The sequence below is a fragment of the Rhinolophus hipposideros genome, assembly GCF_964194185.1.
Source record: "Rhinolophus hipposideros genome assembly, chromosome: 11".
Classification (NCBI taxonomy): Eukaryota; Metazoa; Chordata; class Mammalia; order Chiroptera; family Rhinolophidae; genus Rhinolophus; species Rhinolophus hipposideros.
Window position 1 is genome coordinate 36,875,653 of NC_138057.1, and position 27,003 is coordinate 36,902,655.

Sequence of the window (27,003 nt, forward strand, 5' to 3'; positions counted from 1 at the left end):
TCTTTTATCATTTATTATTTTTATTTGGACAACATATATACATATGTACAAAATACCTACTGTCAGAATCCTCTATTATAATTTCATTTGATTTACAAAAACGGGACAGCAAAATAACTTAGGTCACTAATACTGCACAAAAATAAAACTGATTAAACAGTTGTAAAGATCAGTATCTTACAGAGTTACAGATCATCTGTTGTGAAAGAACATCGCAGTCTATCCAGAGTGATGATTACTGTGCTAAACCTATCTGCAAACTTACCACTAATCAGTTTCTGTAATTATAACTACCAAATAGAAATCTCAAAAGAAGCATGATGTAGAGCTAGACCTTAAAGCCAGGGCATCATTCCACAGTGGTGAAGGGCTTTCTTCTTCCCTAACCAAGGAGAGGAGTTATCTTAACTCTAAAACTATTAAATTTTCCAGAATATGACAACTACTTACAGTATTAGATAAAACAACTTTTCTTTCTTTTTAAACACCTGCAATAGTCTTTCAAAAAATTCAGTTTGGTTAAAAAAGTAAACAAAAATTACTATCCTGCATTTGGATTTTTATAAGTTAAATCCATGGTCTTTTTAATATAAAAAGTAATTGTTTCATAGTTTTAGTGTTCAATGAACTCTAGTAGTCCTCGTTGAACCATATTTGATATAGTAAATCTAATTAGAATGCTGGTTCCTGTTTTGTGACATTTTAAAACAGGATTTATCACAAAGAATAAAAAGCCTTGAGTTTATACGTTACATTACTATAACATATAAGAGAATATCAAATGTGTGTTCATCAACAACTTGAAAAGGCAAGTAGCAACTTTTTTTGGGAAGTAAATTGTGCATTTTTTTTTTTTTAAACAAGTTGCTGCATTTACATCCATCTAAGTGCTGGACACAAGCCACATACAGATTTACTCCTGAAACTACAAAGATTGTCTTTCACTGACTTTGCTTGGTTTTCCTTCGTTTCTTTCTGTGAGGGAAAGATGAGTTTGTACAAGTTAGTGAGTTGCTAGGCAACCCCAAACTCTTCACTCACTAAAAGGCAGCGTGCAGAGGATCACAAGCAGAACCATTCCATGAGTTCAGTAAGAAATAGGCAGCCTAACCTATTTCATATGGAAGAACAGATGTCCTTAAAACTTATTTTGGACACAGAAATTAAAATTTGGTTTAAAATAAGCGTTTCAAAAATCTGAAACAGAGGTAGAAAGTGTTCTTTATTTTTCCTGACATGTTTTCCCGTGAGAAAACACTTTCCTTTTTATCCCATGGACTGCTCCCAGTCCCTAATGTTAAAAGCAGTTCTCTTTATAGAACTACTAATACAACTATGTTGGTTAAACAAACAAACAAAAAAACCCCAAAAAAACAAAAAACACCGTGCTAGTGATGGCTATTGTATTGGGAGTAGGAGTCAGCTGTGACCCGTGCCTGCTGCAGGAGCCCGTACTGGTTCTGAACTGGAAAGAAGTCTGTATGGGGTGAAATAACGAGTTCACCGATAGGGAGGCACCCTGGCCTTACACGACACATCTTCTAGCACATGTGTAAACTAGAGTGCACCAGAGCTCCCTGTTTTAACTACCAGATAAAATTGTCAGAAAGCATTATTTCCGAAGAAAAAAAATGTAAACATTTCCCCCACGATCACTGCTGACTCCCCTATGTGAGGTTACTTCTTAACTATGAAAACTCAGTTCATTGTTTTGACCACGTAAAGGCCAAAATTAAGTTTTCAGGTAAATGGCATGTTATGGATGTAGTGGTTTAGGCCATTGTAGACACCTGGATACAAGATATATAGTGGTGAGGCTTCTGATGTAAAAGATACAGTGATGTATTTTCATTTGTACGTATTCCACGTGCCTTCGTTCTCCAAAAGGGATGAGTTTGCGGTCTCCTCTGAAATCATCGTGATGTTTTCCCTTGGCACTCACTACTCATAGGGGTATATTTTTCTTTTACATAACTCTCACACCTGTTGGTGGGAGTTTTGCAGGAACCTGGAAAGGAGACCAACAAACCTGCCCCTTCTTACCCCGCCCCCCCCCCAAAAAAAAAGACAGGTGTTTCCAGAGCTAGTTACTGTTATGCACCCATTCAAATAAAACCCAACAGAGTCAAAGCCCTCTCCCTCTGTGGCATTATAGTACAATAAGGTGACGTTAACTAAAAAGATCAGAAAATTTGGAAAAGTTGAGAGAGTTAAAATTCTATTTGTTTTTTTAAATTAGAGAACAACAACAAAAAACGAAACAAAACAAAAAAAAACTACCCTCCTTCTCCTTCAGCGTCTGTTGTATATATACTGCCCTTACATCTCTGCCATGATTTCTTAGGGAAATGTGTATACTGTAAAATAAGCCGATTATAACGTGGTTCCAAACAGAACGTCTGCTTCTATCCTTAAAGCATGTATTTAACTTATTAATCCTCTGCATTGGAAAATAAAAGTGCAGCTTATGTTCAAAAAGTACAATTCATACAAAGCAAGGTTTAAAAGTTCTGTACTTAGTGTAACCTTTCACAGGTTTGTCTTGATTAGTATAAATTCAGACTGCTTAACCATTGACTATAAGTAACTTTTTGTGTTTTCAAGTCTTTAGATGACAGATCATGCTGGAGTAGGTGTGCTCTTGCTTGCATAAAGACAGCTGTGCTATGGCGTGTTGTGTTTTGTTTTTTAAATTTCACAAGTTGACGTGATTCAAAAGAGTGGTTTTGCTAAAGAAACCAAAGCACACTCGTCATTACATTAAAAGGTACGAAAACAATTCTGACAGACAGCAAGCAGAAAGGGCCCAGAATGACTGTGTGACCCCCAGGTCAACTCACCCAGTCAGACATATGTACACCAGTGTTGAATCTTTAAAATTCTACCCCAGTCTTGGCTTAGCCCCTTATCCCCACCCGTTACCCATCCCACCCCCACCAAAAAATAATAATAATAAAGGAGAAAAAAAAACAACAGCATTTGCCTTCCCTCCAAAAGTCAAAGTTCATGGTTGCCTCTGCAAGGGGACCAAATGTAGACTTTGATCTTAGGCTACAATGTGCTTTTTAAAAACAATGCAGGGAGAGGAAAATTAGAATATTGACCAAAAAAAACTGACTTCCGGTGCTGGCAGCGTGCCTCTTCTGGGGCTCAGTTTCCACATGTCTGTCTGTTTGCTGGGAGTAGTTTTGTCTTTCCGGGGTCCGTCCTCCCTGGCTTCCGTGGGTAGCACCTCACAAAGGGTTGGCCGGTGCCTTTTTGGATCGCTTGATCATACTGGGGTGGAACTCGGTGTGACGCCGGGCGTGCTTTGTGAGGTGGTCACTCCTCATGAAGCGCTTCTCACAGAGCGGACAACGGAACTGCTTTTCCCCAGTGTGGGTCCGGTAGTGACGGGTCAGCTCGTCTGAGCGGGAGAACTTTTTAAGGCAGTCTGGCCACGTACAGGGAAAGGGCCGTTCACCTACGAGAAGGGAATCAAGACAGGATAGAGTTTAAAGAACGCGTACCCAACATTCTGAAGGCTGGTGATGGTCAACGATCCCTATGACTCAAAGTATAAATCCCTAATCTACAAGAGCAATGGGCTGAGTTGTGTGGCCCTGACCCCCATTCCTATGCTGAAGTCCTAACCCCCAGGACCTCAGAATGTGACTGCACTTTAAAGAGATGGTTAAAATTAAATGAAGTCATGAGGCTGGGCCCTAATCCAACAACTGGTGTCCTTAATAAGAAGAGGTTAGGACCCAGACACAGACAGGGGGAGAAAAGGCCATGTGAACATGCTGGGAGAAGATGGCCGTCTACAAACCAAGGCGAGAGGCCTCACAAGAAACCATCTCTGCCAACATCTTCATCTTGGACCTCTAGACTCCAGAACTGTGAGAAATACATTTCTGTTGTTTAAGCCGCCCAGTCTATGGTACCTTGTTATGGCAGCCCTAGCTAACTGATACCATAAAGCAATTGTTGAGAATCGTCTTCTCCAAGCAAATGAGCTTGCTACTTTGTACCCAATGGACCTCCAAGAACCTTGGAAATTATATTTTCTGGTTTTACTCTGTGGAGTTGCTTGTTTCATGAGTTCTCTCAGAGGAGTCAGAAAACTCAGTCCTTTGCTAAATTTCATGGCCTCATAGAGATGGAAGAGTTACTGAGGTATCCAGTCCAAATAACCTCCCACCTAGAGCAGGCATTTCCCCTCAAGCTCCTGAGTCCCTGTCTGAGCAAGTCTGGTGATGGGGAGACCTGTACCTGACAAGAAAGCCTGCTTGTTGCTGAGCATTTCTGTCAATACACTCTTATTCATGTGAAATCTGCCTGCAAAGACCGTATTTTAAATCAGATTGGCTTCATATCAAAAATAAGCTTATTCCCTCTGCCACATAAAAATCCTTCAAATATGTGAAGACAGCTATCATGTCTTTCTCTAATCTTTCTTTGTCAAGACTAAACAATGAGTTTTTTCCATATTTCTCATAAAAGAGCTAACATTATTGTAAAATAACCTAAGTGCAGTCACAGAGCTAAGGGCCTCATATGCACTGAATTCTCACAAGACACCCCACGGAACTGGCCCATTTTATAGATGAGGAAACAGAAGCTTAACACTTGACAATGTTTCCACATCCCTCCCCATTCCAGTTGCAGCTAAGACCCGCCTTCCAGATGTCATCAGGCCTCCTCATCCCCAGATGGCAGAGGAGGGACTGTGTCCATGTTTGGGAGGGACATACACAAGCAGAAATGCAGAACGGGCTGTCTGTCTAATAAGAGTCTTGCTGGCTCCTCTTAGGAATAACTGCCCCACTCCCCACCCCCAGCTCAGAGTGCCTGCCTGCTCCTCACACCTTTCCAAGCATAGCACAAAGCACAGTCTGCTTCACAGACTCAGGGCACAGACTCCTGGTTTCCACAGAACTCTCCAGACACTCCTTTAGTAGGTGTGAGGAGTGAATATTTTCTCACTCCTGTCCCCACCTTCCTGAAATCCAGAAAGAGACTCAAAAGGCTGGGAGCTGTCCAGCGTGGTGAGTCTGAATCATCCAAAAGTTATTCATTCTTTTCCCCAGCTTCTCCTAAACTGTGCCAGAGATGTAGAAATAATGATAGTATCAACAAAACAAAACCTTGATCACCTTCATGACAACCTATACGTGACTAAGGTTTTATTTGCTGTTCTCTAAGCAGAGAGAGCCACAGTCTTCATAACCCGTACAACCTACTTGTTCTTACAGGAAACCCAACATGGACAAGGAGGTCTATATACAGTAGTCCCCTTATCCGCAGGGTTATGTTCCAAGACCCCCAGTGGATGCCTGAAACCTCAGCTAGCACCGAACCTTATGTATACTATGTTTTTTCCTATACACACGTACATATCTGAATCGCCAGCATCACTACTCTTGCACTTTGGGGCCCTTATTAAGTAAAATAAGGGTCACTTGAACACAATCACTGGGATACCAGGCTAGTCAACTCGATAACTGAGACAGAGTCTAAGTGACTAATGGGCGGGGAGCACATACAGGGTGGAGATGTTGGACAAAGGGATGATTCACGTCCCGGCTGGACAACGCACATAGCAGAGTGGTCAACACACTACCCAGAACAGCACACAATTTAAAACTTATAAATTGCTTATTTCTGGAACTTTCCATGTAATATTTTCAGACGCTGGTTGGCTGTGGGTCACTGAAATTCAGAAAGTTAAATGGCAGGACAGGTGGGGGTGGACTACTGTAGGTGGAGTCCCTCTACGGGCAGTTCTAGGTGTAACTCCTCACTGAACTCTGCGCTAAAAGCCACAGCAGCAAAAGGCACAGCCAACCAATGAATGAAGACCCTTACCCAAGCTGGATGCTCAAGGTCTCTGGTGTGGCCGAAAAGAAAGAAAAAATAGAGCTTCAAACAGAACTCTCTGAAAAACTCAATGACATGGAGTTGAAAACTACACTTTGCAACTTGGTTGGATTAAATAGCATTTTTACCCAGTTCAGCAGAACTTTGAGCAAAAGCTGAAATGCAGGTTGTCACAACCCAACAAGGTTGAGTTTCCTCGGGCAAGGACAATGTCATGTCTGACTTTTGTGCTACTTGTGCTGCCAAGCATTTAGCAAATGCCTAAACTCATGTGTGTGTGTGTGTGCGCACGCGCGCGTGCGTGTGTGTGCATGTGTGTGCGTGTGTGCTGTGTAGTGAGCGTGTGCTTGTGTGTGTGTGTGTGTGTGTGTGTGTGTGGTGTGTGCTGAGTCGGTTCATCCTGCAAGTCACTCACATGACCAAAGCCTGCTCAGAAGTTCCCGCATCACCGGACAGACTTCAGGGCTACTGCAGAATTAGACTGCAACACACCCCTCTCTAAACCCAACAAAGTATCTATGGGAGAAATGTTCTTTTACATATGTATGTTAAAAACTACAATGAAGAGTCACAATTTATAGAGTGATAAATTATAATAAAAAAAAAATCAAAACACTCTCTCTGCTCTCTCCTTATTGGAGCCCTCTCACCACCATTATGATTTGATGGTAAGGAAAGCCATAACAAGGAAAAGCTCAGTGTTTGCTCAATGCTGCTTAGGACAAAAACTCATCAGATGCAGTTTTCCTCGAGGGGTGTAATGTGGTCTAGATTACTCACTGGCACATGTTTCTTTCAAGTGAATCATGAGAGGCGGTGAATTTATTTGAATGGATCTGTCTCCACTGTGGAGAAAAATGGATCGGAAGACCACTCTGCCGTGTGTTAGGATCAGAAAATAAGGGACTCCCTCTGTCTGAGGAGGATGGTTTCATGGACGTGATAATGGAAGATTGCCAGGAAGCCTGAGTCAGCTGTACGTACAGGAGAGTTACTCAGTATTGATGCTCACAATGTACATATATTTCAAGTGTGAGCAGGGGCCATTCCCGTTGAGTTCACTCTCGGCCTAGCTCACCGCTGTGCTCCCCTCACTGATCCTCATGGCGGTCATCCTGTGATTGTTCTCGTTACGTCTAACCCAGACGCCGGCGCTGACATAGCATTCTTAGCCCTGAGTGTTTGAGATCAGAGAGGCCCCCACAGATCCCAGCGCAAACCAGGGCTGGCAGCAGCCTTTGTTCAGCTCATAGAACTTGTATAATTCTTACAGTTTCCAAGCCTGTAGAAAAAGATCTACTTGAAAGTGAGACGCTAGTGTAAAAAGCTCCAGGATCATTTTGCTTCTCGGATCCTTCGGAAAAGCATTAGGAGCTTTGGATCAATGATCTTAATCAAGGGTTGGCAAACTATGGCCCCCAGGCCAAATGTGATGGGCCATCAATTTCTGTGAAGTCCACGAGCGAAGAATGGTTAGAAACACCATTCTTACATTTGCTCTTAACCAAATGGCTGAAAACAAAATCAAAAGAAGGGTAATATTTTGTGACGAGAAAGTTGTATGAAGTTCCAATGTCCATGTCCATACACAAAGCTGTACTGGAACACAGCCGTGCTCACTCGTTTCCGTATCATCTATGCTTGCTTCTCCTCTACAACAGCAGTTGGCTACAAGGATCGTATGGCCACAAAGCCTAGAACATTTACTGTCGGGTCCTTTAGAGGAAGTTGGCTGACCCCTTATCTCAATCTGAAGACTGGAACTTCTACCTGGTGTCAATCCAAACGTCTTCAAGAGCCAGACACATTATTAAAAATGGGTGAAATGCCAGGTTATTAGATCATGGGTTGTGGTGGAACCCATGGCCAATTGGAGAGTGCTTTTCCCTCAGAAAAGCATTCAGAGTCAACACTTTATAAAACATTGTGCCAACCAAGCAGTGTGTGCAGGGGACCCCGGATAATTTGAAGCCCTTTAAAGTCACCACCTCTTTAACCCAAAGGGGAATTTGCATACAACCTATTAGGAGATACATTTCAGCATGCTAGTCATTGATAGACGCATAATAAGGTATCATCGAGGAAATAATACATGTTTTACACCTAAGAAAGTATGAAATGGGGAAATCATATGTAGAGAAGGAATAGAAGTTAAGGCTGAATGGGACCAGAGACGCTGAGCAGAGGAAGGAGGAAGAGGTTAGGATTTGCCCTGCATCCTGCAGCCAGGAGGAGATCAAAGTCAGGCCTTCCCTTTTAGCTCAGTGCTGGGGCCCCAAAAAGAATGGTTACCCTACTTCATAGTGAACACATCATAAGGCACAGCAGCTATCAGTTAAAGAATATTTAAACTTGTCTTTAGTATTAATGAGAGAGTTACCATCCTCCTGGGGATGGGGGGAGAACAGACAAGTACTAGTGCTTTATTTCTGGCCTTCACAGGAAAACACACCCAGAGGCAGTGACACAATAAACTCTGCTTTACTGGAGCAGAGCTGTTAACAGCACAAGTTTCTCGGCGTTTTCATTATTTATACAACACTCCCCTCCCCTTTCAGCAACAAGCTAAGCACCTTTCGCTGACAGCCTCAGCTCACAGTATAAAATAAACCTGATCAAAACCGCTACTGCACATTGCACCAAATGTGTAAAAGACTTTCTTTGCAGAGAGGCCAGGCCTCCAGAAGTCTCCTGGGCCTCCAGTGGGCTTAGGAGAAATGGAGTGGGGCTTGCTGGCTCTGCTCTTGCCTATTTAGCACAAATGACGGCTCACTGCTTTTTAGAAGGAGCCTCCACTCCACCGGGAGATGAGTTTGACTATGCCAAGTGAAGCTTATTCTTGTCAGTAAAGTCTTGAACAGTGTTGAGTTCTCCATATTGAGGGAGAAAGGGGACAAGTGTGGGGATTGCTAATTGGATACACCTAACCCTGTCCAGGCTTCCCTAGGTTCCAACACGCTGCCCATTAAGGGAGATCTATGCTCTCAATACGGCCCCTTTCCCACCTGGTTCTTCTCATCTTCCCTTCCACGATTCCACAAAAAGGTCTAAAACAGGCTAACCTTAGCCGAGGCACGAAGGTTAAAAATACAAATTCTGAAGTTTCCATTGCTTCTAGCAAAAGTAACCCAATCTAGTAAATTAAATCTAAGGAAATGAGGCCTCCTTTTTAGAACAAAACTCTAAAAATGCCAATTAAGAATCATAGCTTCCTACAGATGTACAAAATCAAGGCTGCTGCTTGAGGAAAAACAGGGGTTTTTGAGTGCAAAAAAAGAGCAAGTAGGATTCCAGAGATAAAAGGATAATATATTAGAAAATCATATTGATATTTATTCCTCATTATAACACACTCACACCCACCCAGACACATATCTTGCCTTGACAAATATAAAACAGTATTTGATAAATTTCAACATCCATCCCTAATAAAAACTTTCTGAAAAATAGTTCCTTAACAGGATAAAAAATATGGATCTGAAACCTTTCCAAGGTCAATCACAAAATAAAAGTAGCATTCCCATTCAAGTCAAGCCCAAGGCATGAATGGACACCCACCCCCATCATTACTGCTATTTAATGTTGTTCAGGAAATGTTCGCAAGTGCAACTACATAACAAAATAAGAAGTAAACTGTGGAAAGGAGAAAGTGAAACAGGCATTCTTAATATTTACAGTCAATACAACTTTCTACTTGGAAAGTCTAAGATAAATAACCAATATAAATTAAAACTAAAATAAATTAAAATGCATTCCTAGGAGTAAGTACACAAAAGAGCAATGGTTTTCTTATATGCTGACCACAGCCAGTCAGGATAAGCCTTACAATAAAAGTTTAGGGCCTGTAAGAAGAAAATCATAAAACCTTAATTAAAAAAAAAAAATGAATACATAGAATACTTCCCATGTTCTTGGATGGTAAGACTTAATGGTGAATGTGGCAATTCTGTACAAATTCATCCATAAAATTAACAGACCTCCCAGAAATTCATTTTTCTTGAACTTGAAAAATATTCTAAAGTTCACTTGGAAGAATAAGTATGCTCAATTTGCCAAGAAACTTTTGCATTAGAATAATAGTAAGTGAGCACTTGCAATACCAGTTATTGAAATGTACGGTTACAGCTGCAGAAACTAAGACAGTGTGAGACCAGCACAGGGAAAGGCAATTCAGTGGCGCAGACTCAAGCCTGAAAATAAACTCAAGACTCTATCGGGATGGGACATTGCAAATTAGTGACTAAAACGATGCTTAATTCAATTAATGGCATAGACATCTGGTAAAAAAAACAAATAAATCTGGATCCCTACCTTATACCTTTCACTTAAATTAATTCCCAATGGGCTATATACATAAACGTAAAAAATAAAACCATGAAGATAAAAAAATAATATGTGAATGAATATTTTTTAGAATCCTGGAATGGGGAGAGACTCTCTAAACACAAAACCAAAGGCAGAGCCCTATTTGAAAGACAGCTTTGAAATACATAAAAATGTTAAACTTCTACATGGCATAAATACATAAGTAAAAAAAAATTAAGAACCATAAGAATTAACTAATAAAGGAAATTGCAGCATATGACAAAAGGTGAAAATCTGTAATATAAAAAGGACACTTGTAAATCAAAATGAATAGCCCAATTTAATAAAATTGGGCAAGAATGCAAACAAGTAAGTTGTAAAATAAGTTGAAAATATATTCAATCTCACAAGTAATCAAAACATGCCAGTTAAGACACCAATAAGATACATATCAGTCTGGTGAAAATGTTCAAGTATGTTCTTAGACCTATCATTGGTGCAGGCATGAGGAAATAAGCCCTCTACTGAATGGATGGGACTTATAACTGATCCGGAGCCAGTTGGCAATATATTTGTCTAAGAATTGTTTTTGGTAATAATTAGATAGGAAAACAAAAACATACACGGATACCAGCATTGTTTATAAAAGCTAAAACTTGAAAACAATTTAAATGTTTTCAAGTTTTAAACCAGTAAAGAACTGGTTTAATACAATATAGTGTATCCACACAGTAGAATAACATGTAACTGTTAAAAGGGTACCAAGTTGCTACATAATGGAAAGATGTTAGCAGCATATCCCTAAGTGAAAAGAGCAGCATATGTGTGAGAACAGGTATGGAGAGAAAAAATCCTGAAAGAATATATACAAAATATGAACAGTAGTTATCTATAGGTGAGAGGATAAAGAGTAACTTTGACTTCTTTCTGTAATTTTCCCCTACATTTTCTAATTTTTTTAAACAGTAAGTACAAATTTATTTCATAATGAGAAAAAGAAAGTCTCACAGAAAACAAAAGAAACAATGCTGCACCAGAGTTTAAATTCTTCCACAAATGTTTTATAATCAAGAATATATATAGTCCATGTGGGGAATGGAGGGGGGAAAGATTTACTTTCTACTGAGAAATCACTGGCACACTCCAATGTACAAGATCAAACAAAGGAGAAGAATCTTTCCGTTTCCTTTTCAAACAAATTGTTAGAAAGTGAGAAACTTTCTGAACAAACTACATCTGTTTTCTCACTCCTCCGCCACCTCCACCTCTCCTATGATTTCTACAGTGAAAGGAAAATGGCCCCTACGAGAACAGACAGGAATCTCCCTTCAGGTGTGGAGTTACACCCACAGTGACAGCAGGGCTGCCCCACCAAGGACTGTCCTCATTAGGAAGTGGGGACTGAGAGCATGCGGACGTGCAAAGCCAGAATCCAACAGTGCTTCTCATGGACCAGGCTGGTGGGCCTCATGTCCACACAGACCTGCCCCCACCCAAGTCCCCTGGCACCCTGTTGTCCATTATCACCTGGCCTTAGTACCCATGGGAAGGCAACCTTGACTTGCTGGTACAAAATGTGAGCCTTTGCTCTCCTGGTTTTCATTTCCATTGCCCTCAAGTGTAAAAGCACCCAAGCACTTGATAGAGGAAGTAGGCAGACCACTGCCAGGTAGAGACAATCCCACATTTCCCTGCATGAAGCATTCCAATTAATACTGGACTCAAAAATCAAGAGCCTTCTGTTTGCCAAAAAATATTGCTCCCTATACATGTAGATGTTCTGACAAAATAAAAACACTTGATAGGCTTTGGAAGAATAACCCTGCCTGAATGACATTCCATCATATTACCATTTGCTCTTGGCCCCTCTCGAAACACCTCTTGTGATTTGGTTTCCTTTCATATGGCACGTGTTGATACGACAGAATCACTATAGAGTTTGGATATGTGATTTTACTTCCTGGCCCCCGTGTTTATCTGTGGAAGGCAACCTGTCCCATCCTTTAGGTTCTGAACTGGGAAGTGGGTGTGAGTCTGTAACATCTGTCAGGAAGCACTTCCTCACTGGACCACGTTGGTGTCTAGGAAGCAAGTCTGTCCGAATACCGCCTGCACGGTTTCAACTTCGACTGATCTGTGAGACAGCCTACGTGCTGGGACCTCAGGAAAACAGATGGCAGACAATAGATTCTTGACTCTTTCAGTTTTCCGCCCAACATGAGATATGGCTTGATGTCTCAGTTATACAGCCCCCACTCAGCACTTCTGAATCAGCAGAGAGGTGAAGCAACCTCCCCACAACTACACAGCTAGCTCCATGCCCGGATTAGCTGATTCCCAAGCCCGCATTCTTCCACCATCCCAGACTACGCTACTTCTCCCCAGTTACTTGTGGGAAAGAGAAATAATAAATAAACCTACTAGGCACTGAACATTGAATAGGATATAAATATTGGATGGCAAAACTCTCCTGAGAATGTAAGATTCTCTGCATCTTTGCATTTGGGGTGATTTTTATGACCATCGAATTCACACCTGTTCTGTTTCTGATAAAGCCGACTCATGAATGTGGATGACCTGTTCGAGGTCACCCTTCCATTAGAACTAGTTTTCAAATTCCTCCTTCAGGTGTGAGCACAAAATACGATTAGGTTGTGAAAGAAGAGCAAAGGCCCTAACTAAATATAGTGAGAGCCTTTTACCGCACGTTCTTCTAATTCTCTTCCTTTCCAGATGCATTGCCTTGCAGAGGGCAGAGACAGTTTAACATAAGTAAATTGGTTGTTGAGCTTTAAATTTCAAAATGGAGTTTTAACAATGTAAAGCACACCCCGAAGTCCTTAAACTTAAACTCTCTGGATTTGCCAGTTTCATCCCAAGACCTGAGCTGTAGAGAAGGAGAGATTGGAGGGGCTGTGATGGAGAACAGACACAGAGGTCTCTAAGAAGTGCCTGGCAATCTGCACTTTCCTTTTAGTAACAGGCTTGGGCAGTCCCAGGGGAACGGCCACTGTCACCAGGCCCACAGCATGCCCAGAGCTTCTCTGAGCCCCTCCCAAAGGATGACATGTAACATGAACAGCCCTCCCAGAAAGCCAAAATCAGAGGTGAGCCTCTTGCCCACCAAATAATCCATTATTCCCAGGAGAAAGAAAAGCAAAGGGGGAGAGAGAGAAAACTCTAATTTTGCAAATTTTTACCCAAAAGAGGATACAATTTAAGACAAAATTCACTGAGAGACCCTGAATTGCCAAGATAAACTATTCCCAACAGAAACGGGTGGGGGGATGAAGGGGCTTGAGAACTCAGTTCTGGTTACGGAGGATTTTGCACACCCAGGATTGTGACTGGGAAGTTAGTTCTTACCCAACACGCATAGTTGCTTTTCCAGGGCCACTAAGTCTTTTGGCCTCGTTAGTGAACACAAGGGTAACCTCTCCATTTGTGCACTTCAGTAAAATTACTTGTTAGCATCCGCAGCTTCTGGTCTGGGGACAACTACTATCCAGAAAGCCAAAGCCTTTGGCTCAGAGATGACAATGGGCAAAAGAGGAAGACACTGGAGAGGAGACGGGAACCTGATTAGTAAATGCTTACTCTACATGCCAGCCAGGTTGGGGTCCTTGTCATGACTCAGAGTCACTAGTGATGCGACTCTAACATGTGTTTCTAGCTTTTTCTCTTTGGGCTCAACCTCTGTACACTACTGGCACCAGAGTAAGACCATATAGGTCCTCTTCACACATCCCACAGGGGTCACCGTCAAATAGTTTTTCAAGCTTTAACAGAGTGAGCCACGAACTCATACTGCCTGGTGTTTGTCCCCAAAGACCATGAAGAATGGCAAGTCTGAGCTGTCCACCCTTCACCAACAGCCCCCTGCCTGGCACCCCCAGCCCTCCTTGGGCACTCATTCCTGAGCAGTGTTTTGAAATTTGGGAGCAAGCAGGACATGGAGAAGGAATGACTCAGGATAGAGGGACACAGTCCATGTTTCCTTCATGCTGGGAACCCCCATCTCAGTGGGGTAATACTCACCACACAAGCATTTTGTGGCTCACCATGGGTACGATTTACAACATGATAGAGGGAAAGCCAGCTGTCTGGTTGTCATGCTGCTTATTTTCATTAAAATAGCAATGGTACAAAACTACAGCAGAATTATGGCAGCATAGGGATTTAAGTCATTTTGATGTGTTTTTGTAAGTTATTTTTAAGATCGAATTTTTGCCTCTTAGGATTTATTACGGTGTTTTTGTTGGGCATTACGCACACTGAAGAGACTTCTGAATTCCAATGGGCATCGCCAAATAAACAGCTCATCTTTGGAAAGAGAAGGCCTTTATCTATTAGTACACAGAGTGACAACTGCTCATGGAGACACAATTCATTTCTCTGGACATTAAAATGGAAAGACGACTGGAATTAAGACCAAGTGAGTCGTGCTACTGATCACACTACTGCTGTCCCACTTCTTCCCTGTGAAGCTTTGGGTTTTGGCTCCCAGAACAGTCACTGAGGAATGCATACGGATATGAGCCTGAGCACAAGAAGTCCATGTCGAAATAATCCATCTCTGACAGAGACCATTTAGTACATGCACGGGTGACCTAGCTTTAGGCTGGACTCCAGAGATGGTTCAGAGCCCTTTCTCTTCCAAGGGGAGAAAAGTATGGAGAAAAAATGGTTGGCATACAAATCTGTCTCTCATTTTGTCAAGCTCTGCTCTTTGGAATGTCCTGCTTGGAACTCTACATGGGCGGATAGCGAGAATAGCTGTTGGTTTGTCTGGCCTCCACTGCCTCTTTTGACTTTCTCTGGGAAGTCACCCCTTGCCTACTCTGAGTCTATGTAATTCCAGTGACTGACCCCATTCCCTCAGATCCAGAGGTTGGATATGATCCAGCTGTAGCACAGTGACTGAGTTTAGGGACAGGCACAAAATCGTAACTCAGATGTGACGTTTGAATGAAGCCTGGCACTTTTGCTGGCATCACTAAGAAGGGGGAACTGTCTTTCCACAGGGTTTGGGAACTGCCATCATACCACTGTTCGGAGACAGCATGCCCATCAACGCAGCCAAAGTGAAGGACAGCCAAGCCAGGGACAGCGGCAGACACTGTCTAGTTACACCTGTAACTAGAGCTACCTCAGATGTGTTCGTAATTCGAACCAATAAAGTTCTATGTTTTATTAAGCCATTCCAAGTTTGGATTCTGTTGGTTGCAACCAAGAGTCCTGATGAATACAGCTATGGACCCAGAACTGGGGTCTTTTTCAGGTGGAAGGAAGCAGGTTCTGGATAATTACTGGGAAAGACAGGGTAGGTTCAATTCAAGTCCAATATTTCTACAGATATTCCTAACCAAGTTTCACGAAAACCAACCACAAGCCAGAGTTAGAACACACAAGGAGTGAGCTAAAGACTGGTGGCTTTAGGGCCACATTCAAGAGAGCCATGCAAAACACAGGGACTGTTCCCACTGGCAGAAACCAGGCCGTCCAGGTCAATAACCATTCGTGCACAACTCCAAGCAGCCAGAAACATACTAGGAAAATCCCAGAGTAACCTTGGACTAAGTTCACTAACTCCAAGTCTAATTCCTCCTATAAAATGAGAATAAGACGACTTCTGTGAGTTTAAATGTGACAGTGTACGTAAACCATTTGGAACTTGACCTGTAATAAATGCTGGATATTATCGTTATAATTACTATTATTACTATTACTATTGGTACTGCTAATACTAATAATTTGCTCTTATTATGATTATTGTTGGTACTATTATTCACAATATGCCTACTGCCTGCAATCAACATGCTGCGCAGCTCTTTGCATGTAACATGCAAGAAATAAATATTGTTTATGAATGAGCCACTGCTGAATTAATCTGGACTTGTAAACAAAAACTCTAGGAACCTCAAGGGCTTTCTTGGCAACACATGTAAATCATTCCTTTTTTAATTTTAATATTCAGTATATGGGGACACTGTAATCAATGCTTTAAATAACTCATCTGCATTAAGTCTCATAACAAATCCATGAGTATATAAATTATTGAACTCCATTTTACAGATGGGAAAACTAAGGCTCAGAGTTCTTATAATTAGAGAATGGCAGAGGCAGGATTCAAACACAAGGTCTGAGGGACCCGGAAGCCCGCACTCTAATCACTCTATCTACTGCAGGTAAAGGCCTCTTCTGCAGAACCCCTGCATTCAAGTTCCTATGAGGGGACTGGTGTCTTCATCAGAGGCCAAGCTCTTTTTTTCTGACTGCCTCTTTCTCATTAAAGCTGGATCCCTGGAAGGGAGAGACGGTGAATCCTTTCCCCTCCCCTCCCTATCTTTTTGAACAAAGATGATCTATAAGATTTCTTCTAGGCCTGATATGTCCATAATTCTCAGGCAGGATTTCTGGACTTTTGTCTGCCCTACTGGTTCCCACTTTGGTTCCCATCAGGTCCGGGAGGGACTCACTTCCAAAACAACAGACTTGCCATGGAAAAATGTTCAAAATTTGTTTAATACAAATACTACTGCCTGCATTTCAAATCCTTGTCATTAATTCTGTATCATTTAAGCTTCCATCTCTTCCGTTTAATCCATTTAAATAATGTCCTCACTTTTCAAAAAGGTTCCATCAGGGATGAACTCCTTTCTCCAGTTCCTATTTGTGATCATTCTCAATTTTAAAAAAATGAAACAAAATTCAAAGACCCAGTGGCCCTGGCCTTACATGGTGAGCTCACTGGTTCGTGCAGCTCTAGAACCTTTAGATTTCAGATCCAGATGATCAATTCTCATCTCAGGACTCCAAAGACTAACATACCTCATGATAAACATACCTCATGAGTAAAAGGGAAGCGTGCAAGTACACCATCATAAACATGGGCTTTAAGCACAAATGGAAATAAATGCCTTGGAATATCCCATGCATAAAAAATAGATGCGTCTCCCTCCCTTAGTGAGGAAGGCATTCTCTAGAAATAATAATGTTAGTCCTATTATTTGCTGAGGGAACTGCTTAAGGCCGGGGTAAGACAAATGTTTACTCTTGGCCTTAACACACCAAAAAGGTATTAAAGTTTCAGGAGGGCTCCAGGAAGGGAGGAGTAGGAAATTTCACAGGCACTGGGCCTTGGGCTGTTTCACAAAGTATATAATACATAATAAAAGGGCGGAGGTCCAGGGCTGACTCCAACTCTGCTGGAAGAATTCACAAGGAAGGGAGAGCTCTACAGGGACCCCGCTCTGGCCACTAGCACTTCATCTTCTTCACAGCCCTTCAAAATACCTGGTGCTGCTGAGGAAACTGAGGCTTCGGGAGATTCCACACTATGTTTCAAAGCACACGCTTGTCAAGATGGACAGCCAGCTTTGGAACCCTGAGGGTGCACTTCCAAACCATCCAAGGCCCTCAAAATGCTTCAACGGGACAATCCCTATCTATCTGTGAGGGTGGGCATATGCTTTTTTAGAAACAAAATGATGGATGGGATGACCGCTTGAGGTCACTTCCAACCCCCCAATTCTATTCTTTTGATAATTGGGCGGGAATGAGAGGCAGGATTGCTCAAAGACCACTCAGAGGGTCCCATTTCTTTCCCTTTTTAACCATCGGTGGGTTTTTTTCTCCCTCCTTTTGCCCCTCCTTTCTGCATGTGTTGCATAGAAACAGAAAGTGCCTTTGTACCAATTACTAGGCACTAATTTACGCTCTTCAGTGGGCGCTGGGCCTGCTGGAGAAACATTAGGAAAAGGTGGGAGGGTCGGATGTGGGGGAGGATTTGAGCAGCAGAGGCCTGGAAGGCTGCAAGCTTTTTGTTCAAGCCTGAGAACAGCCAAAGGGGGAGAGGGGGGAACAACAGAAAATTTGGAAGTCAAAACTAACGAAAATGACAATGCTGTGGGTTTTTTGTTGTTGTTTTTTTTAAAAAATAAAGAATGCTAATAATCATAAGGCATTCACAAATCAAATTGATGGGCTAGAAAGCCTACTCTCACCAGGGCGTGTCAGGTTGTTGTAGGGGCTCGTGAAAGACTAAATACTGGGAACTCACCCACCCACTTTTCTTCCCAATGAGCTTTTTAAGGAAGGCCATTGTCAGCCACTTTCCCAATACGTCATATGATGTTTCTCCCAGGGAAATTCACTGTGGGCATTTCTCACAGATTGCAGAGTGACAAGTTCTTGGGATGAGTATCAACAATTGAGACAGGAGCACAAATCTGACCCTTCTGTTCATAGTCCAAGAACTCATTTCCCTCATGTTGCTTCTTTGTGTCTGAAGGTAATGGGGTGTTACCATCAAAACACCAAAGTATTATTTTTATTCTGGTATCACCCTCCCCAATCCAGCTCCATTTACACCCCTCCCCTTTCTCTTCCCACCACAGAAGATTTGAGAGGAAAATCAAGGAAGCAATGTTTTTACTTTGTAATTCTAATCCACTTGTATTTTCTGTGGTGAAATAGCAATCCTGCCAGCAGCAGCAACTTTTCTAAGGCCATCCCACTTTGTCTTTGCTAGGGCAGCTACATGGAAGATGATGGACAAGGAAGACACGAGAGAGAACCACAAATGGTTCCTCCACCTCTGGGATTAGGAAGAAAGAGCTGTTGAGTCCCCGACAGACCTTGATGCCCAGGGTGAGATTGCAGCAGCGGGCTGGGGTGGGAGCAGCTGTCTGGGCCATCCTTCCTTGGAATCAAGGAAATTTTAGCCTCTTGTCTAAAACCCAAGAGGACATCCTTGCAATCCTTAGAAACCTATTATCCACTAGACCTAGAGGCCATGTGTCTCCCTTTGCTCTTGAATGTAGATTGCTATTTTTTTCTGATAGGATACATGAGACGGTGTCTAGACGGTCTCACTGAGGGGAGGGGTGGGTAATATTCCCCTTAAGGGGGCAAAAATTAGATCTTTGGCAGGTGAAAAATTCTTAGCTATTACAATGGTTTGTGGTCTTCTAAAGGGGGAAAGTGCATTAACGGCTCTACAACCTATTTGTGGTATGAAAATGTCATGGGGGGGAGGACAATTATGGGAAAAAATGTCTAAAGTCTCTTTAAGGGAGAGAAAAACGGGGAGGGAGAAAGTAGAAAACCTATCTGTGCAAGCTCCACTCAGGATTAACTGTAAATCTATCTTGGATGAAGCATGTCAGGTTATGAAATACCATTCCGCATCGCTTTGAAGGGTACTCTCTGGAAAGAGCAATGGGGCAGAGAGAATGTCTCCATAAGGATCAAGGCACACGGCCTCCCTTCTACTAATGAAGGAAGACACAGTGGTACAGACAGGGCAAGGGCTATTTAATAGGCTGTCCAGAGTCTACCTCTGAGCTAAGGCAACTAGCATAGGGCCTTGCCTTGCGCTGTCCCTGCCCCCTGCCTCCTGGGGAGCAGAAGTGGGTCCTTCTCATACCTTTGATGGCACTGTAGTCTCCTGAACCAAACAGTTCATTCTAAAGCTTTTTGCAGTAATCAAGAGAAAAGAAAGAATAAAAGAGGCATGGAGCAAGCCTGGCATCTGTATAAGCAAAAATTTAAAACTTTAGTGTCAGGGAGGGTACATCCCATCTGAGTTAGACTTGACCCATGATGGACATTCCTAGAGAGGCCAGAAAATCTATTTCCCATAGTGGGGGATAACTTCCACGGTGGGGGTGATCCAGGTCCCTTCGGCCAAACAGTCTAAGTATAATAGGGAAATGTTCAAACAGGATAAGGAGAAACAGAAGCAGCCACTCTTGGAGTGTTTGCAACTCTTACCTCTCCTTGTTTTTACATGAACTTCCTTCTGCCTTATGATTATTTTTAATTGTTTAAAAACAATTTTTTTTTTTTCCTGTAGAACTGCAGTGTGATGGTTGGGATTTAGGGCTTTCTAATTTTCAGAATTCTGTAACCAGTGTCATCAAGCTCAACCCACTGTCACCAGTTGAGGATAGCTGACTTAAGTCCCTCCAAAAAGAAAGTAAAATTTCACCTGGCATGGAAAGAAGGCCTAAGGTTTCTATTGCTGGTATGTCAACCTGGTGTTAGGCAGATCTGACGATGATCTTTTGATCTGGAATTTGGATGTAGTTGTTTCCTTCCCCAAAAGACTCCCACCACCCCCCACCATACATATACTCTATGTACAGGGTAACCACAAAGTTGGGAAACTTAGGATCATTTTTTTTAAGTGCATATGGAGGGGTTATGGGGACGTGAGTAGCAGACGGGGGATGGGAAGTGAGTAGTTTTGAGTGGGTGTTTGTGGAGCACCAGTTTGGGGTATCTGCTGGGAGGTGGAGGAGTGTGGGGGTGTGGCTGAAGGGACTGCAGAATTTGTGTGTGCATGTGCATGCAGACGTAGAGGAAGGGGTGTGGGTGTGGGTCTGTGGTGGTGTGCCAGGATAAAGCCCAGTTGCATTTTCAGATAGCATGTTTGATACGTTTTCAGGCAAAGTACTCTAATTGTTAACATGAAACATTACAATAAATATACTCTAAAGTATGCAAAAAGTCTGGAAATGGAAAAGTGTTTTTGTTGCACTTTTTTTTTTTCAGATTAACCATGGAACCACTGCTTAAACTTTAGAGATACATCACCTAAGAAGACATCTCATCTCGAAACTGAAGGAAAACAAACTGAACATAGTATTAGAAAATGTAAACAAGCATACTTATATATAAGTATTTAAATATATTTAAAAATAACTATATCCTGTGTTTCCTAATTTTGAAGATCCCCATCATACACAAACTATATAATCCAGCATTTCTTGAGGGCCTACTGTGTATAGAATCCTATTAGGTGCTGTATAGATATTATCCTTGCACAAAACCTTTGAGATCAGTGATAATACCCTATTTTGTGGATTAAGAAACTAAGGATCAAACAGAGCAGAGGTTGCAAACTTAAATGCCAACAGGGTGCAAATTATCACAAACTAAAGGGCACTGCTCCATATAAAGAAAGATCAGTTCAAACCAATAATTGCTAACCAGGAATTCAGGCCCAGTATTGCCAGATCGTTCAATTTTTTCCAGAGAAGCCAGAAATCTGGATTTGTGCCGAAATCCACTGAATTTTAGATATTGGTAACTAATTAAAAATTTTAAGCCTTGTATTGGCCAAGCCAAACCAATGTGCAAAGCAAAATCAACACCAGGCCTCTAGCTTGCAAATTCTGAATTCAAGTAACTTGTGTAAGGTCTCCCAATGGGGCAACAACAGTAGGACAAATCAGAACCCAGCTCAGCCTGCCTCAAAAGAGTCTTTTCTCTTAGAACACAAGAGAAATAGTTGTACTGAATTAAATGCAATTTTGTTTAAATGATTCAATTTCTAAAGCCACTGGTTCAACCCAGGAGGCAGTGGAGACTACAGTAGAGGTAAGCAAGCAGCCTGAGGAATTCTTGTTGAGCCACATCTAGGAGAGGGGTGTGGCTGGAATTTTAGCTTATAAAAGCTTCACAGAATGCAGACATTTCAACCGCTATCTGTTGTTCACCTTCTGGATTTAATACCAGCAAAAAAGAAAACCAGGAAGCTCCTTTCCCCACCCCCAAAGCAATCTAACTCCAAGCTATATCTGAAACTTCCAAATGCATAAGACCTCCTACAAGTCTCTTATTTAGAGTAGCCTTTACACATACCTTCTTTAGCAGGAGTTCCCTTCTGACAAAATTTAGAGGCTGAGGTTTTTGTTCAACCATGTCCTAGTATTACTGTGCCCCCCAAACATAAATAAGACACCTGCAATCACCACATCACTAGTTTCAAAAGACTGACTGTAGCATTTAAAACAGGATTAACATTTCTCTTCGTTTTCCACTCTTGACTGTGTGTAAAAGGTTCTCCTGAAACAGCTGAGCAGACTTGCCTTATGGAGAATTAAAGAGCACCACGCATGCACGCACACATAAGCAGCCATTTCTATAAATGCCTGAGAAAATCACTCAGCTGAATGGTCCCGAACGCTGGGAATCAGTTTTCTGAGTTGGACAGACTGGGATAGCTCATACAGAAGCACTGCAGGTCTCCCCAACTGCAGGACTAGGCAGCTCCCTGAAGGAGAAAGTGCCTTTGCTCAAGGTGGCCGTGGGTGTCAATGTGAACACCCGAAGTCAGGGAACATGGCTGACACAGCCAGGCCCGCCCAACAGCTGTTGGTGAGTAACACCCTCTGTTTAATACACCCCTACTTCACCCCTGGGGAGGCACACTAAAGGTCACATCCCCCAATCCAGGCACAATACTTTCAACAAACATACAGATGCAAACTCTGAAATGTGCTATTTTACGGCCGCCTAGATGACAACCTCAAGCAGAACCGGGTTTTGCATTAACCACGGAGGAAATTCAGTTTGACTCCTGTGCCAGCAGCCACCTCCACAAGAAGCACTTTCCAAAGGAAATAAAATACGAGATGCAGTTACGTGGCCTTCCTTTTAAAAAGCAAAACAAAACAAAACCAACCAATTATCATTTTAAAACTACAGGCCCAGGGCCTCACATGTAAGTGCCAAAAATGACACCAAAAACAGCAACACTTTTCCAAGTAACTCCAACAACCACCTTTTCAAGATGGTGTCATAAGACAGTAGGAAAAGGAGTTTCACAAGAGGACCAAGCCCCGTGCTTCATTGTCAGAAGAGCAGTTATAAAGGAACCTTACTAAAGATGGTGAGACAGCAGGGCCAAGCATCAACACTTTCCAACTTTTTCCGAGTATGTGAAACAGAACCAACAGAATTGGTGGACCAAGGTCCCTGCAAATCTTAAAAGCCCACTTTATCCTGCAGATGTCTTTCCAGCCACATGCATTTGGCCAGCCCTGCCTTTGCTCTCCCTGGGAGACACAGTTCCTCAGGGCCTCTAGAACATTTCAACAGTCATTACCCAGCCTTGACCTCCAGCAAAGACCACACCTCCTGCTCCCTAACTGCTCTATTCAGGGTGGAGGGTAAAGCTAACTCACATGGGGGAAATAATCATCTCTGAAAGCCTTTGCATTAAAGAGGCTAACTAGTCGTGAAGTTAACCTACCAACCATCACTTGATCAAACTCCTCTGCTGCCTGAAGCAGTGTTATTTTAAACCTCTCTGGGGACTCCTGGCCAAATTTAAAACCACCTTGGCAAGCCCTGAAAAGTAGCAAGCATACAGCGAAATGAGTCCTTAGTCATCCTTAAAAGGTTCCATGTAAATTGCCACTTCTCCCCTGGTTTTGCCACTTCTCTGCAAACCCACAAGAAAATCAAATAGAAGATACGCCATTTGACTACCCGCCAGCCAGCATCTGCCCAGGTGGAGTGACCCCACGGTCTACAGATGTGGGAGTCCTGGGGGCGGGGCAGGACAGGGGAGGGGCGGCACCACTCCCGCTGAAGCCACGCACAGGGGCTGGCAGTCGGCACTCACTCTGTCCGCCAGTTTAATGCTCTCCGCGGCTTCCAGAGGCTGGGGACAATTAAGGATTGAGTGAGCTTTTCGTCTCTACACGGTCCAATTATTTAAAGAGTTAAAACCGCATCTTATCCAAAATGTTTGCACCCGTTAGGCCGACTGTAGTGTCCTTAACGCCCAGGAACGCTGCCTGGCCAAAGGTTAACTAAACCCAGAAGTCGGTGGGAGAGGGAGACGCCGCTAACCTGTATGCACTCTGTAATGGGCTTTGAGATGGGAGGATTTTCCATAGACTTTCCCACAGCCACTGTAGGGGCACTTGTGCCTCTTTTCGGAGGCGTGTTTCTCCTTCGCAGCCACTCCGGGGTGGAGGAGGGAGAGCGGGCTGGGCGCGCTGCCAGGATCCTGTCTCTCCTCCGGGCTGTGGGAAGGACTCGACCCAGATTCGGTGGTCACGTCGCTGTCGGATCCCATATCCTCATCCGGACTCTCCAGACTGTCGCTGCACACCGAGGGGTTCTGGATGGGTCGGTACTTGTTCAGGTCCAACAAGCTCTTGGCGATGGTGACCAGCGTGCAGTAATCCTTCCAGGTGTCCCCCGGGTCACCGTGCTCCTTGGTCACCTCGCGCTCAGGTAGTCGCAGCCGCTCGGCGTCCGGAGCGCCCCCATGCTCCGGCACCGCAGCGCGGTTCGAAATGGAAACCAGACACTGGGCAGCCACGAAATCCATGTAGGCGGCCGCGGACATGGTGCGGGCGACAGCAGCCCCGGCGGCGCGGCCCAACTTGGCGGTGGCTGCGGAGGTTCGGCTCGCCCTGCCCTGGCCTCGGACGAGCGGCGCGGCGCGGCGGCCAAGGGGGCGGGGGCGCGGGCGCTTCCGACTCTCAGGAGCGCGGAGGCGACCTCAGCCCCTCATCTTTACGTAACCAGCAGCGCCTCCGCACGCAGCAACCACGGCCCCGGGCTTCGCCGCGCGGCCGCCTCTCGCTGCCGCCCGTGCCCCGCGCCCCGCGCGGTCCCCACGACGGGCGCGCCCGTCGCCCCGAGCCGGCTTCCTTGGATAGATGCCACACGTGGCGGTCGCAAGTTTATTCGACTGAATACGCCCCCGAGGCGCTGGGAGAGGAAACTGCAAGAGAGGTACACGCCCTCGGCCGCCTCTCCGTCTAGCCGAAGACCCAAGACATTCACCCGACCACCCTAACACGGGTGGCGAGGGCTGGACCAAGCGCCACGGCTAAGAGACACTTTTCCCCCAGCCCACTGACGGCTTCTGAGCCCCTGCTCTCGCCGGTCCGCACCGTTCCGGCATTCTCTTGCTCAGTAACAATTTCGCAGAATCCCATCACGTCACACTCCAAACCCCCTCCAATTGGCCAGTGGGGAGGGTGATTCAACTCTGTTTACTTTCTCCCCCTGCCAGTCAGAACGGCCTGTCGGTGGAGAGGTGCGTCTAGAACTGGGGCGTGCGGCCAATCCGACTGTTCCGTTTCGGTGCCTCGTGCTACCCCTACAGCCACGAACGCTTACATTTAAAAGGGTAACAGCCCGCAGGCTGGAAAGGAGTAACCGTACATCTTCCAAAGTGCCTCTCGGTCTGGCAGCCGGTCCGGGCCTCCTGGCTCCGTTCCAGCTTGCGGAGCTGTGGGACACACCTTCCTAGTCGGCTGCGCCGCTTCTTATCACAAAAGAGAACTTCTGGTTCGGTTTTCCAGCTCGCAAACAGTTAAGTGACTTCCTGCAAACGCTACAGTCCCAGCAACCCGGCTTCCAATCAAAAGTAAGTTGGTTGATGTCACTGACATTGGCTCAGCCAATCAGAAGGAAGCGTTCCGAAAGCCAGCGCTCAACACTTGTAAATGCGGAGAGCTGTAGTGAAACTGGACACATCCTTGTATTTCGAGTTGCTCGTTGTAAAAATGAAAAATGTATGGGAGAGCAGGGGTGACGAATACATGCAATGTGAATCTATAATAAAAAAAAATAAAAAAGAAAACTAATTATGGCAGGCCATGTTGTCCAAGAATAAACAGAAATGAGAAAGCATCACTTCGTTTTTTTCAGTTTTTGGATGCAGCGTGCTTTGGGGAAGATTTTTAATAGTCCTTCTATCCAGCACATGAACTATGACTAATTCATCTTAAAAATGCAAAGGTGACAAAGTTCTGTTTTAAGAGCGCAGTCTTTCTATTGTCTGGCTATTCTTATTTTGAAACACCTAATCATTGCTTTTGTGATACCTTTTACTTCTTCTGCCCTAGAGCAATTTATCCTAAGTAAGTTTTTTGTTGTTGTTTTGAAGCTATTGTGACCCACCTTCAAATAAATGGACACAAAACCGTCATTTGTATAACATTTTTTAAAAAAATCATTCTTAGCTCATTTTCATTTCACAGATTCCCTGCATGGTTGTTAGGATGTGTGTCCTTTCTTCACCTTAAAAATGTGGAGACTGGGGACACAGAGAAGTGACTTGTCTACCTTATCAGGGTAGATAGTGACAGACCTCAGTTGGAACCATAGATCTCCTGATTCCTAGCTCTTTGAGCTTTACAACAACTGAGCTCTTTGGTTTTGTGAAATATTAACTATGTTAAACAAATTCTTAACTGTAACCAGCCAGAAGCTTTCGCCATTACTTGATCAACAATTAGTATGAGCCGTAGAGTCTGATTAACTCCGTTTGCCTCTCTCTTAATGAATGATGGGGTTGTTTTCCATCTTGATAGCTGAGAAAAGAATCTAGGGCTAATCTCCTGCAGAAGGCCTATTGTCAGCACAATTGATTAAAAATACATTTACTTTCCTAACTGGGTGTGAGAGGTAACTGCTTCTATGTGATGCAGATCCAGTGAGGTCCAACCGTGACCCCCACTGGCTGTTCGCCTTTGTTAAGGTTTGGGAAAGTTACACCAGGATTTTGGTTTCTAAAAGAAGGATCCCAAATTAATCCTCCCAGTCTGAAGGCTAGCGTAGTTTATTTTGACTTTGTTTTTGAAGTGATACACGAAGATATTACAGTAGGTGACTAAATGGGAAAGGGAAATATAGAAAGGGGGTTCTGGTCAACCGAGAATATCATCATCATCATCACCATCACTATCATACTAGTAAGATAGACACATACATCCGTTGTGTGTAAAAGGGAAGCCATCTTAGGTTTCTCGTATTCCAATCCCCTTAATTTTAGAAAAGAATTCACTAAAGCTCAGGAGAGTTTGCCTACTTCATGATTTTTCTGGGACACACTCTGTCCCCAAGGATACATTATCACTTAGAAACTGCACCTTCTCTTGCCTCTTTAAGGTCCAGCACAAATACCTGAGGGATCTCTCTAGGGTCCATACAATAATGGCCTGTACAGTCTCTCGGACTTTCAGTGCTACTGGCATTGCACTGGGAACCTTCACACAGCCCCAGAATTAATAC

The 27,003-nt window shown here is 43.5% G+C and overlaps 1 protein-coding gene across 1 annotated transcript; it reads right to left on the minus strand.

Moving 5' to 3' along the window:
- On the minus strand, window positions 1-25,616 carry KLF9 (KLF transcription factor 9). The gene is made up of 2 exons (XM_081067551.1): window positions 23,818-25,616; window positions 1-3,463 (listed from the first exon to the last, which is right to left on the minus strand). Exons 1-2 carry the CDS (start codon window positions 24,320-24,322, stop codon window positions 3,234-3,236), a joined length of 735 nt encoding a protein of 244 aa, XP_080923677.1. The 5' UTR covers window positions 24,323-25,616; the 3' UTR covers window positions 1-3,233.
- Between the last annotated feature and the right edge of the window lie 1,387 nt (window positions 25,617-27,003).

Bases quoted from the DNA above. Each gene is read 5' to 3' on its own strand.
- KLF9 (XM_081067551.1), bottom strand. From the start codon at position 24,322: ATGTCCGCGGCCGCCTACATGGATTTCGTGGCTGCCCAGTGTCTGGTT. The intron at 3,464-23,817 runs GTTAGCGGCGTC...CCCTTCTCGTAG, and splicing joins CCATTACAGAGTGCATACAG to GTGAACGGCCCTTTCCCTGT.